The 13521-nt window shown below is 42.5% G+C and overlaps 1 protein-coding gene across 2 annotated transcripts in view; it reads left to right on the top strand.

Moving 5' to 3' along the window:
- The window catches only part of RMND1 (required for meiotic nuclear division 1 homolog), a 40633-nt gene that overhangs the window by 18768 nt on the left and 8344 nt on the right, over positions 1 to 13521 (top strand). For both annotated transcript variants that reach the window (XM_039240964.1, XM_039240963.1), the window contains 5 exons: positions 831 to 931; positions 2922 to 3028; positions 4174 to 4238; positions 4942 to 5018; positions 7374 to 7494. In XM_039240964.1, coding sequence (XP_039096895.1) covers positions 831 to 931; positions 2922 to 3028; positions 4174 to 4238; positions 4942 to 5018; positions 7374 to 7494 — 471 coding nt within the window. The remainder of the gene's footprint in view (positions 1 to 830; positions 932 to 2921; positions 3029 to 4173; positions 4239 to 4941; positions 5019 to 7373; positions 7495 to 13521) is intronic.

Raw genomic sequence — 13521 nt, 5'->3', positions numbered from 1 at the left:
AAGCCCCACTTTGGGCTCTAAATGTTTAGATTCTAACATTGGAAAACCTGTTTTGGAGAGCAGTTTAGCAACATTTATGAAAATAGTAAGTGTGCTTGTTTTTTGATGTAGCAGTTCCTGAGGAAATAACCCCATAAGCCCGCAGAGATACCCGCGGAAGGTGGTGCATTTGCAGCCTTGTAGTAGCATCTCTGGAGTAGGAATCATCCCCTGTGGATGGACATTTAGGAAGGATAAATACACTGTGGTTTCTGCAGTAAGGAGAGTAGCATGGAAAATGTTTACCTCCATAGTATGATCTCATTTTAGGTAAAAAGCAAAGTAAATGTACAAACACATTTTAAAAAGTCTGGAAGGATATGCAGCAAATTAGGGTTTTCTTTGGGGACTAAGAATTCAGGAGACGAGAGATTGTTACTTTCTATACTTTAATGTTTATATATTTATAAGTATGGAACTTACACATTTTTTAAAAAATTTCAAGGATACAAATCGTAAAACTCATGGTTTTCTTTGGGTCGTGGAATGTGATAATGTTCTTTATGCTAATCTGTGTTTTCTAAATGTAGAAACAAGTTAGTATATTATTCTGATGAGTTTAATACCACAACGGATTTACCTTTTCCTGAAAAACTAATCAGAAGAGCTTCGCACAGTGGCAGTGAGTGGCCAGTGAGGTTTATCCGAGGCACGATTATTGCTCATTAAAAACTAAACCAGAAGAAAGGGCATCAGATGTAATGACAGATGTTATAGCCATTAACACAAATACGTAGTTCTGTACCGAGAGCACCAGGTATAATTTCAGGTTACTTTTCCTTTTCTTCTAGATGAAGCATGTGATGCAGGTCTTAGAGAAACATGAAATCCAGCCCTACGAAGTCGCACTGGTGCACTGGGAGAACGAAGAGCTTAACTACATCAAAACGGAGTGAGCCACGTTTTATCCCGTTTACAGAAAGGGCACTTGGAATGATTAGGGGAAGCAGTAGAGACGATAAACAACTTAGAAATTTGGAGACTGATTTTAAGAAAACAAGTTACTGGTACAGATACAAAACCTAAACAATATAATAGATGTTCATAGATAAACATCAGTTTTTTAACTTGTCAGGCTACCCGCAGTAGAAGGGCGCCTGGGTGGCTCAGTCAGTTAAGCGTCTGACTTCAGCTCAGAACCATCTCAATGGTTCGTGGATTCGAGCCCCACGTCAGGCTCTGTGCTGACAGCTCGGAGCCTGGTACTGCTTCAGATTCTGTGTCTCCCTCTCCCTCTGCCCCTCCCCTGCTCATGCTCTGTCTCTGTGTGTGTGTGTGTGTGTGTGTCTCTCTCTCAAAAACAAATATTTAAAAAAAACAAGTAAATAGTATAACCTTCCTCAGAAGTACTATGCTTTCATCAGAATGAACCTATCCAATTATTATAGTAAAGGTCCTCATAAGTAAGTCCATTTCTTCTCTGCTGGTTTTGAGTTTGGCCAAGCGTTTGATTTAAGAGAACTGCTTATAGAAATGGCATCTGCAGGAAGTGGGGGCCTGTCATAGCATCCTCAGAGGAGGTATGTGGGCAGGCAACATACCAGCTAACTTTCCTGCCTCAGCAAGCAGGGAAGGATGAAAAGATGTCAGAGCAGAGAGAGATGGCAGTGTGAACACGATGGAAAGGCCTGGAGTTTCCTGTCTAGTAGCATATGGAAAAAGAATCCTTTGTATTCAAGAAAGTGATGAAAGCAGAGCTTTAGGAAAATTTGAAGAGACGCCATGCAGCCTTAGAAAGACTAGCTGGGATCAGAGCTAAGTCATGATAGCTGGCGAAGGTGAACTAGGCCCCCTGTGCCCGGCACTGTTCTAAGCGCTTCTGTGTGTCCTTTCATTTACTCCTGACAAACCTCCACGTGGCGTTAACTAGTTTTCGGACGAGGTTCAGTGAGGTTTTGTCCTGCCTAAGAGCGCCTGACCAGTGACAGGGTCTGGGCCCAGAGCGGATGCACTTGAAAGCGAGGATGTGCACCTGAGAGATGCAACAGATGAAGAGCGAATCAAGTTTTGTTAATTTTAGGGGCGCCTGGGGGTGGCTCAGTCAGTTGAGTGTGCGACTTTGGCTCAGGTTATGATCTCAGGGTTCATGAGTTCAGGCCCCACATCGGGCCGTCAGGCTCTATGCTGAGAGCCCAGAGCCTGCTTCAGATTCCACGTCTCCCTTTCTCTCTGCCACTTCCCAGCTCACGCTCTGTGTGTGTGTTTCTCTCTCTCTCAAAAATAAACATTAAAATATTTTTTAAAAAAGAATTGTATTATTATAATTAAGCACTTGGTCTTGTGGCTGTGGTCCCACGAACTCCCCTTCTGTGCTCTACCTCCATATCAAACTGCTCCTTACTAGGCTCCCATAAACATGCACGCGTGCTCAGGTACTTCTTGGAGTATGTGAACCTCAGTGTTGCACTGCTTGCCCTCTCCCCCGCCCTCCCCACCGTGTCCAAGTGATTTTAGGTCGCACTGTGTTTAGAAATGCAGCCTTTTATCAGTTAGCAGTTTACTATGGCCGTAGTCCCTTTCTACTAAATATCAGTTGCTAAGTTTTGCTGTGTGGAATTCCTATAAATGAACCATTCTCCTATTGAACATTTAGATTTTTTTCCCTAATTTTTTACTGTTAAACATTTAACCATAAAAAAGTTTTTCTTACACAGATCTTTCTTTGCATCTTTGATTATTTCCTTAGGATAAATTCCTAGAGAGGTAATTACTTGGATCAAAGAGTATAAGAACGTTTTAAGAGCCTTGGTAGAAACTGCCAAAATGACCTCTAGGAAGAGTGTAAAGTGACTTTTTCAAAATAAAAAAATTAAAAAAGAAAGAAAAGAAAAAGTAAAGTGGTTTTTAAGATTTATATCTTTGGGTTTTTTTCCTTTTCACAGGGGACAGTCAAAACTTCATAGAGGAGAAATCAGATTAAATTCGGAGCTAGATTTAGATGATGCCATTCTAGAGAAATTTGCTTTCTCAAATGCTCTCTGCCTTTCAGGTAAGTTACCGCTACTTACCAGAGAATGTGTTGCCTAGTTGTCATTTCATCAAAGGATGCTTAAGCAGTTAGTAAAGATTTACACGTTTCTCAAAATTCTTAGCAAAGCTTTAGCCTTTCTTTTCCTTCCAAGATAAAAGAACATACAGTATAGGGAATAGAGTATCTGTGCTGATGCTACTCATTCTTTATTAATTGTATTGATAAAGCTTGCCCTCTCCAAAAATATTTTTCTAGTATTGTTTTTCCCTTTGTCTCCCTCTCTTCTCCATGGTCGTTAACTCTCAGGTTGTCTGTGATCTGGGCAGAGAAAGCCCGGTGTGACTGGGCGCAGGCCTCTGTAGAAGAGTGCACCCAGTTCCTCAGAGAAGTGGGACAGAGAGCCGCAGTGGCCCTCAGTTCTTTCTGGATGATCCATGCACCTGAATAAAGCTGGAGCAGTGCTCTGAGAAATTGGCTGCCCTCACCTACACTCAGCTGTGGCTGGCGTGTCCTGTCCACGGCTCCTGGACACTCCGGGGACTCGTGAGCTTTACACGGAGCCCCAGGGAGAGTAAGGGGCCCGCAGGATGGACCGTCTGCATAGCCACACTTCCCTTCAGGGCGGACCTCATAGTCTCCGGGTTTCTGAGACATTACAACGTCAAGAATCCTTTTTTTTTTTTTTTTTTTTTTTTAATGTTTTCTTTATTTCTGAGAGAGAGAAAGAGACAGCGTGAGCAGGGGAGGGTCAGAGAGAGAGGGAGACACAGAATCTGAAGCAGGCTCCAGAATCTCTGGCAGTCAGCACAGAGCCCGATGCGGGGCTTGAACCCACGAACCGTGAGATCATGACCTGAGCCAAAGTCGGAGGCTTAACCGACTGAGCCACCCAGGCGCCCCTAGAACGCCTGGGAATTCTACCAGGTGCTGCTTTGGTGGGCCAGCAGGCTGTGGATATCTGTTCTGCTTCTTCCGTCTTTTTCACCCCAGGGCTCTCCTATGTCATGGTAGCTATTCTTCTGTTTCCGTGTCACACTATTAGCACATTCGCTTCTTAAACTTGGCTGAAGTGGTGGCGGAGGTCCTGTGCGGTGCATTGTGCGTTCTGTAGAAACAGAAGAATGATGATAAAAATAAGTTCCATTGTTAATTTTTTCCCCCAGTGAAACTGGCTATTTGGGAGGCGTCACTGGACAAATTTGTTGAGTCTATTCAGTCGATTCCAGAGGTAATTATACCGATGTTATGCTTGTTTTTAAGGATTGATTTCTATTCAGTACAAATTTCCCACTCTAACAATATATATAAGTACAATAAAGTAGTAATAAACACTAGAAAAGCCATGCCGAATCTAAGCAAAAACAGAACACTTATAACAGATGAAATAAAAAATATGCTATTTTGGGTTTTTTTCTACTTTTTAAAACTTAAAATTCCAATAACTTTCTTCTGATGGTATAATATTTTTAACGTAAGCGTATTTTTGAAAAGTGAGCTCTATCCCCTCTAAGGAAAACTGTGACCAGTTTTCTTGATTGAAAAGTGTTTTTGCTGAATTCTGAGGCAAATAGTGGCTTGACAAATACGTATAAAGTTCTGTCAGAATACACTGAAACTCATGTTTACTGTGATTTTGTTTTTTACTGTGAATGAATAACGGAATTATTCTTAGGAAAAGAGGCCCTGCTTCTCAGTAAGAGGTTAGGAATGTAGATCGTAGGAAATGCTGATGAGAGGGAGATGGAACAGGGAATATAAAATTTCAACCTAATAAGATGTTGAAATTTCGAAGAGAAATGACTGAGAGAGTATCGTCCAAGGGAGTCATTTATGTGGAGTCAGTGACTGCTTTAGAATGTGCTGTTTGGTCCTGTGACTTGTTGGAGAGAGACATATGTATGTACGTATGTATTTTTTTCCCTCCCAACTAGGCTTTAAAAGCTGGGAAGAAAGTGAAACTATCTCATGAAGAAGTTATGCAGAAAATGGGTGAACTCTTTGCCCTGAGGTAGAATTTTCTCTGTAAATAAAATAATTTCTGTATTTAACGGTCTGAAGGAAACACTCCTGTACTTGTAGAGTAAAAAGCAAACGCGTACCCTGATGGGGATCGCAGCTGTGTTCCGTCCCGGGTTGTCAGCAGGCAGAGCCCTCCCCGGGCAGGTCAGGGGCGCTCGGGCCGCACTAGGGACCCCACCGCGTGCGCAGGGACCCTGCTTCCTCTATGGTAAACCTACGTGAGGGGCCGCGGGAGATGGTCTCTGTAGGGAGAAAGGTCTGTTCTAGAATTTTGGTGATGGGCATTCTCGGGAAAACCATCTTAACTGCATCTAGAGAGCATAATGCTAATCAAAAGAAAGCTAGGCAGAGAAAGACAAAAACCGTATGATTTCACTCATGTGGAATTTAAGAAACAAAACAAACTAACAAAGGACAGAAAGAGACAGAAACCAAAAAATAGACTCTTAACTGTAGAGAACGGATGGGTGCTGGAGGGGAGCTGGTGAGGGGACGGGGCAGATAGGGGAAGGGGACTGAGAATACACTTACATGATGAGCACGGAGTAACGTACAGAATTGTTCAGTCACCGTATCGTACACCTGATATAACACCGTAAACTACATTGGAATTAAAAAATACACTTTTTATTTTAAAATAAATTTTTATCTTATAAATATTATAAATACTATTTTAAAATAAAGGATATATTTTAACTCCCGTATATACAGAAGTGCTGCCAGTTAAACTATGATACAATCCTTTTTTATCACAGAATTACCATTTTACACTGAAATAACTTTTTGCCTTATTTGGGCATAGACTCCGTCACTTTCCCCTTGGGCATATATGAAAAGGAAAGCATATGGGAAATTAAAGCAGTGACCACTCAGTCACAACTGCCACCTGTAAGACATCATTTTTAAAGATGCCTTCCATTTCAGAGATAGGAAAGTATTGTGCCTTCAAACCGACGAAATACATCAACGCATCATTTTAAATAAGCTTCTGAAAAGGTTTTCCGTTTCTTTCATTTTTGTAATTTTCCCAGGATTCATGGAACGAAACCTTCTGAATCTTGGCCTTAGTGTCACCAGGCAGCAGTGTTCAGTGTTTTGTCCCTCAGGGTACGTGGCGTGAGCGCCTAGAGGTCATTATACATAGTTGGAGAGGTCACGTCCACGTTCTCCTTAGAGATTGGCTTGGGCAGAAGTGGTCCGGGATTTCACCTCTACGCATTCCTCATAGCTCAGGGGCTCTGGCTCAGGAAGCCATTCTTCAGGAGCATCCCAGCAGCACACGTGAAGGCTTGAGTTCTCTAAGAAGTGGGGTAGAGAGACTTCTCACCCTCTTCTCTTGGTAAGGCAAGCAGAATTTGGTATGGCAGATTATAATATCAAAACTCAGAAGTCAGGGCTAAATATATTGAGGTTTGTGAACAGTTTCTATAGAGTCTTCCTGTCCTTATCCTAAGTTAAGTTTTCTTCTCTTTATAATAAAAGTGCTTGTGTATTAGTGAAAGGAACATGGTAAATCTCTGATAGATATGTGGCAAGTTACCGTGGGTGAAGAATTCGGTCCAAATTGTGTAAAGTACAATCCAGTTTGTAAAACAAACAAAAATAAACATTTGTCTTCATCTTAAGACTTACCACACCACAAATACATGCTGGTGTGTGCACACGCACCCACGAATGTATGCAGAGAAGGTCTGGAAGGCACAGCAAAGTGCTCGCAGGGCCTAAAGGATTGGAGTTATCTTTTAGGGTAGGAGGGCTGACTGCCTGTTTCTGAGTACTTCCCCAGGGCTTTCTTTTTTATACTGAGCAGCTATTTGTGTGTTACTTCTATGCCTTAGATTTTCATTTAAAAGTAAGCTTAGGCCTCATGTGCAGAAAGGTAGAAACGAAGGGTGTTTGTGCCCTTCCTTGCACAAACTCTGGAAGAATAAAGCTAACAGCACTTGCCTGTTGTGGGTGGGAGAAAAAAAGGGATAAGAATCAGAGTGAGATTTGTCAGTGTACCTTTTCTGTCTTTTTTTATTTTTAACCCACACGATTACCTATCCACCAAAAAAAAAAAAAAGTATATATAAAATTTTTTAATGAAAACAGAAAAAAAGCTCAGAAATTGAAAGCAAAATGAGGGAATGTTTTGTAATTACTTCATAAGTAAGATTAATATTAAAGACTGAGGTAATTTGGTTGCAGATTTTGAAATTCTGTGACTTTTTTTATTTATGTGTTTCTCAGAAACATGGTCAGCATTAACAAATGTTTTCATAAAGTACCACGTAAAAAGAAGTAAAATAGAAACTGATTTTTCGTTCAAGATAAAAAAGTTCTATAATTTCTGTTTTTTCAGACATCGTATAAACCTGAGTTCAGACTTCTTGATCACTCCCGATTTCTACTGGGACAGAGAAAACCTGGAACAGCTTTATGATAAAACCTGTCAGTTCCTTAGCATTACTCGTAGAGTTAAGGTACGTATTTTATGCTTCTACTGAGAAAGACACAACACTGCTTATGATCTGTGTGACTGTGTGAAGAGGAATTTGAAATTTAAGTAAATGTGTTTCACTGTTTTTGGAGAAATCCCTTGTTTAACTTGTATTCAGATCTCCAGATTTCTCCTTCCCATCTGCTGTGTACACAGTTTCCAGCAATTTTCTTTATTGCATCAAAGGATACTCTGATATTGCTCTGCAGACTAGATAAGATTAGTGAGAGTTTGAGGCCTGCTTCTCCAAGCTCTCAGGTCTCAAGCACGAGTTCTTGGGTCCCGGAACTGTGTTGGTGACAGCGAGAATAGAAAGGAATTCAAGGAAGAACCCTCAAAGATAAATCAAATAATTGGTAATGGGAGGCCAGAGATAAGGGAACAGTCAAGGATGGCTGATGTTTGCCTGTGAGTGATGGGTAGAAGATGGAAGTACATAGACAGGTGGGGGCAGCGGGGGCGGAGGAGTGAAATTCAGGGTATGTTGAGGGGCGCTTGGGTGGCTCCGTTGGTTAAGCGTCCAGCTCTTGATTGCGGCCCAGGTCATGATCTCATAGTTTGTGAGACTGAGCCCTGAGTTGGACTCTGTGCTGACAGCCTGGAGCCTGCTTGGGATTCTCTCTCCCTCTCTTTCTGCCGCTCCCCCACATACATATCCTGGCGCGTGCTTGCTCGCTCGCTCTCTCTCTCTCTCTCTCAGAATAAATATGCCTAAAAAAAAAAAGATACATTGAGAGTAAGGGGCAAAGCATTTAGAAGCATGGAAACAAAATTGAGAAGAGTGACATAGGTGTGATGGGAGTGAGTGGAGGTGGTCATGGTAGAGATGGACCACGTGCAGAAGGAGGGTAGGAAGGAAAGTGGCATCGTGCGACATGTGCACATAGTCCTGTGACCTTTGATTACATTGATGTCCACGTGACCACGTGGTGGAGATGCAGATCTGTTCTGTCACCAGAGATCTTGTGCTGGTGACAAGATCTAGTCCCACCACCTGCCCTCCCCCACCCCAGCCCCTGCCAGTGTGGTCTATTCTCCATAACCGTAAGTCGTTTTGAAACTGTTACATAAGTAGAATCATACAGTGTGCGACCTGTTTTAATGTTTTCACTGAGCACAAAGCCCTTGGATGCACCTAAGTTGATGCATGTGTCAGACCCTGCCCTCCTGTGCATCCCTAAAACGTTTTTGGAGATTCTGTTTTGCTTTATCTGTCTCTGTGGTTTTTAGTATCTCTCTCAGCATAGATATTTAGTAGTTGCCCTAGATATTATATTATACATACATAGCTTATCACAGTCTGCTGGTTTTGACATTTTACCAGATTAAATCAGGTATAGAAATCTTCCACCCTTTACCCTCCACCATTTATGGTATCCTTGTCTTGACTTTATCCTTGCGGACATTGACCTCTCCATCGGTGGTACAGTTTTTGCTTCAGCCAATGAATGTAATTTAGAAAACTCAGGAGGAGAAGGAAATTCCAGTCCATTTAACCTCTATTTTTGTTCTTTCTGTTGTTCTTTTTTTCCTTCGTGATATTCCAAGATTGCTTTTATTGATTCTTTTCTGTTTCACAAACGTTCTTTGTCATTCCTTTAGGATAAATCTGCAGAAACAGACCTTCCTAATTTTCCTTCATGTGAGACTGACATTTCCCCAGCAGCTCTAGAATTCTGGGGTGACTGTTCTCTGTCAGCACCCGAAAACTGCCGTGGCACCTCGTTCTGAGCTGCTTGGTCTCTGATGAGAAAGCCTGAATGTCAGCGCCTTTCTTGTTCCCACACACACTCGGGGCTCTGTTCACTTGTTTTCTGTTCTGGTTTGTCTCTGTCGTTCATATCGGGTCGTATCCATCGTTCGCCTTCGAGGTCACGGGGTCTTTTCTTTCTTGCCTGTTCATATGGGGTCGTATCCATCGTTCTGCCTTCGAGGTTGTGGATTCTTTCCTTTATCACCATTCTGCTGCTGACCCCATCACTGAGTTTTTTATTTTGCATATTGTACCTTTCAGTTCTAAACTTTTCATATGATTCTTCTTATGTTCTCTCTTTGCCGAGACTTTGGTTTTCTTCATTTGTTTCAGGCACGTTCGTAATTGCTTATTGAAGTGGTTTCACGATGACTGCTTTAAAATCCTTGTCAGATCATTTCAGCATCTAATTTATCTTGATGTTAGCATCCATGGGTTGCCCGTTCCCTCCAACGAATTTAGTACCTTTAATTTCCTTCATTGCCTAAAGTGTCAGGCTATCACCTCTGCCTGTATGGGCATCTTCCAGCAGAGGAGAGGAGAGTTCCCATTGGTCAGGGAAAGAGGCCCACCCTAAACCGTGTTGCTTTTAGCTAACGCAAAGATTCATCAATGATACCATATGATTCAAAGTTCAGTGGCCTCCAGTATGGTTTTAGATACTAAATGTCTAACTAGACAGGGTTTGGCAATCCAGATGTCCGGTCAGACATGGAAAACATCGGACTTGCATAGTTGTGGGATGTGTGTACAGGCTGAAGGTCCCGGGGCTATAAAAGGGATGCCAGACGCTTCACAGAGTTGGGGGATCTCCTGCGGTTAGCTATCACTGCAAAAACAATTGTTGCAAAACTGAGTGGCTTCAGACAGCACTTACTGACTTAGGGTTTTGTGGGTCCGGAACCCGGGTCCAGCTCAGCCAGGGCTTCCAGCTCTCACAAGGCTGCAGTAGTCTCCAGGGTCAGCTGGGAAGGCAAACTTCCCAGTTCACCCATGTGTTGTCGACAAGATTCACTTCCTCCCAGGCTGTTGGGCTGAAGCCTCAGTTCCTCCTGAGCTCTTGGCCAGAGGCCTCCCTCCGTTCCCGGCTCCCTCGTCGTCTCCATAGAGCAGGCAGCTTGTTTCATCGGGGCGAGCGGGTGAGAGAAGGGGGCAGAGCACTGCCAAGACAGACTCCTAGTGTTTCCTAACCTACTCGCAGCGATTACAGCCTGCTCGCTTTTGCATTATTCTTTTTGTTGGACACAAGTCACGAGGGGAGCCCACAGTCCAGGGGAGGGGACCTCACAAGGGTGTGAATTCCAGGCGACAAGGATCTTTGGGTGGCGTCTTAGAAGTCTGCCTAACATAGACTTCAGGTTTTGAAAAAGGTGAAGAACAGTTTTTGTTGTTTTTTTTTTACAAATAGTTTATTGTCAAGTTGGTTTCCATATAACACCCAGTGCTCATCCCCACAAGTGCCCTCCTCCATGCCCATCTCCCCCCTCCCCCCTCCACATCCATCAGTCCTGGAGAACATTTTATAAGCCCACTTGGTAAGCACTGGGACCCACGTCGTCCTCACACTGCTGCGACTTTAATGATTCCCTCCTTCCGGCTACCAAAGGCACTGCCGCTTGGCTTGGGCAAGGTTGATAACAAATAAGTGATCTGATCTTTCAGGTGGCCATTTTTATGTGTCTGTTCTCACTATTCAAGATGGAATTATTGGCATCAGGTCTACAATCGAGGACACCTTGAACAACGAATACCTTGACAACCAAGTGGACAACCAAATGGTCAGGTGCAAGCATAGGAAAACTACCAGTGAGAACAGAAGGGCTGTGTAGACTCATCTCTTCTCTACTCATAGGATGCTCAGTGTACTCTTTCTTCCAGTAGTGAGGCCAGTTTGAGATTGAGGCTCTCCATGAAAGGATTGACATGTAACCACTGTTATACATCAGCAGTTGGGACATGCCGCTGCTAACCAGTCTCTAGAACCCTAGACCCATGGAGAAAGCCCTGTGCTGTGCCAGCTAGACGAGGCACCAATCCCTGCGGGTGGCTGTATTTATAGCTCCAAGATTTAAAATCTACTTTGAGAAGAAGTAAAACTGAATTCATTCACAGACACAGGATCTTGTATGTAGAATGTCCTAAAGAATCTATAAAAAAGCTACAAGAACTAATTAGTAAATTTCTCGAGGCTACAAAATCCAAGATCACGATGTGAAAATAACTTTCTTTATATCACCAAAAAACAATTGGAGATGAAATATTTGAAATACCATATACAATAGTATCAAGACCTCAGATTATTTAGGAATAAAATTTAAAACAAAAGATCTGTACCCTGAAAACTACAAATGATGGCTGAGAAATTAAATGAATACATATCCCATGTTTGTAGAACAGAGAAGACTCAATATTATAAAGATGATACTTCTGGAAGTTGATCTGTAGATTTCAACTCAACCCCAAGCAAAATGTCAGCAGGCTTTTTAAAAATTTATTTTAGAAGTAACAAGCTGATTTTAAAATGTAAATGCAAGGGGACTAGACTGGCCAAACCAAGTCTGAAGAAAGGACAAAGTTGTAGGACTTGCATTATCTGATTTTAAGACTGCAGTAAATCAGGCTACAGTAATCAAGACATTTGACTATTGGCCTAAGAATAGACATATAGATTAATGCAACAGAATAGAGTTCACACACAGACCTGTACACATGTAGGTAATTGATGTTTTTAGTTAGGTGATTGACTTTTGACAAATATAAATCAGTTCAATAATGAAGGGATAGGATTTTCAACAAAGGGTGCTGTAATAATTGGGATAGCCGTAAGTAAAAACAAAACAGAACAACTAAAAACCACAACTAGGGGGTACCGGGGTAGCTCCGTTGTTTCAGCATCCAGCTCTGGATTTCAGCTCAGCTCAGATCATGATCTCACTGTGAGATGGAGCCCCGCCTCAAGTCCGGAGCCAGGCTCCATGCTGACAGCACCGAGTCTGCTTGGGACTCTCCCTTTCTCTGCCCCTCCATGCTTGCACTTGCACACTCGCTCGCTCTCAAAAAAAAAAAAAAGAACTCCATCCTTTACTTCACAGACATAGATCGGAGACCTAAATATAAAAATGAAAATTATAAAACTTTAGGAAGAAAATACAGAACAGCCTCCTGACATTCTTAGGAAGGCAAAGATTTCTTAGGGGAGGGGGGGAAAAAAGCATGAACCTTGGGGGGAAAACTTGGGAAGTTGAACTTGATCAAAACTAAAAACTACTGCTGCTTGAAAGACATTAAGGCAAGCCCCCGCCTGGGAGGAAACATTCTCAGCATGGATTCCTGACAAAGGACTTATCCAGAATATGCAAAGAACTCTTTCTATTCAGTAATAAAAGGATAGCCCAATTTTTGAAATGGGCGAAAGATTTGGACACCTCTCCAAAGAAAAGAACGCAAGTGGCCATATGAACATGAAAAGACGTTCAGCATCCTTGTTCACCAAGAAAGTGCACATTAGAACCACAATGTGAGGAGCGCTCAGTTGGTTAAACATTCCACTCTTGACTTCAGCTCAGGTCATGATCTCATGGTTTGTGAGTTCGGGCCCCTCATCGGGCTCTGCACTGTCAGCGTGGAGGCTGCTTGGGATTCTGTCTTCCTCTCTCTCTGCTCTTCCCCCCTTGCTGTCTATTTCCATTTCTTTCTTCAAAAAAAACAAAACAAAACTTTAAAAACTACGATGTGGTATCTCTACACACCCATTAGAATGGCTGAAATTTAAAAGACAAATAACGTGTTAGTGAGGATGTGGAGCAATGGGAACTTTCATTCCTTGGGGGAATATAAATTGGTACAGTGGCTTGGCTTCTCCTTGTCTGACGAGAAGACTCAACACTTCCACTCCTGAGTATTTTACCCACCCCTAAGGAATGAAAACATGTGTCCTCAACTGTTTTGTACACAAATATTCATAGCAGCTTTATTCATAATAGCCCCAGACCGGAAGCAGTCAGGTGGTGCCCATCAGTAGGTGAATGGGTGAACAAGTTGCGGTATATCCATACAGTGGAATACCACTCAGCAGTAATAACAGTTAGTGCCTGCTAACACGCCACAACATGGATGAGAATCCTTATGCTGAGTGACAAATCTAGACACAAAACAGTTGAGCTGTATTTATGGGACTTAAGGAAGTAGAATCTGTAGTTACAGAAAGTGCATCAGTGATTCCCTGGAGCTCGGGATGGGGTAGGCGGATGGGCCTCA

The sequence above is a fragment of the Hyaena hyaena genome, unplaced genomic scaffold (genome assembly GCF_003009895.1).
Source record: "Hyaena hyaena isolate Hyena2069 unplaced genomic scaffold, ASM300989v1 scaffold_184, whole genome shotgun sequence".
Taxonomy (NCBI): Eukaryota; Metazoa; Chordata; class Mammalia; order Carnivora; family Hyaenidae; genus Hyaena; species Hyaena hyaena.
Note: the sequence above shows the minus strand (reverse complement) of the source record. Positions and strands in the feature narration are given on the sequence as shown.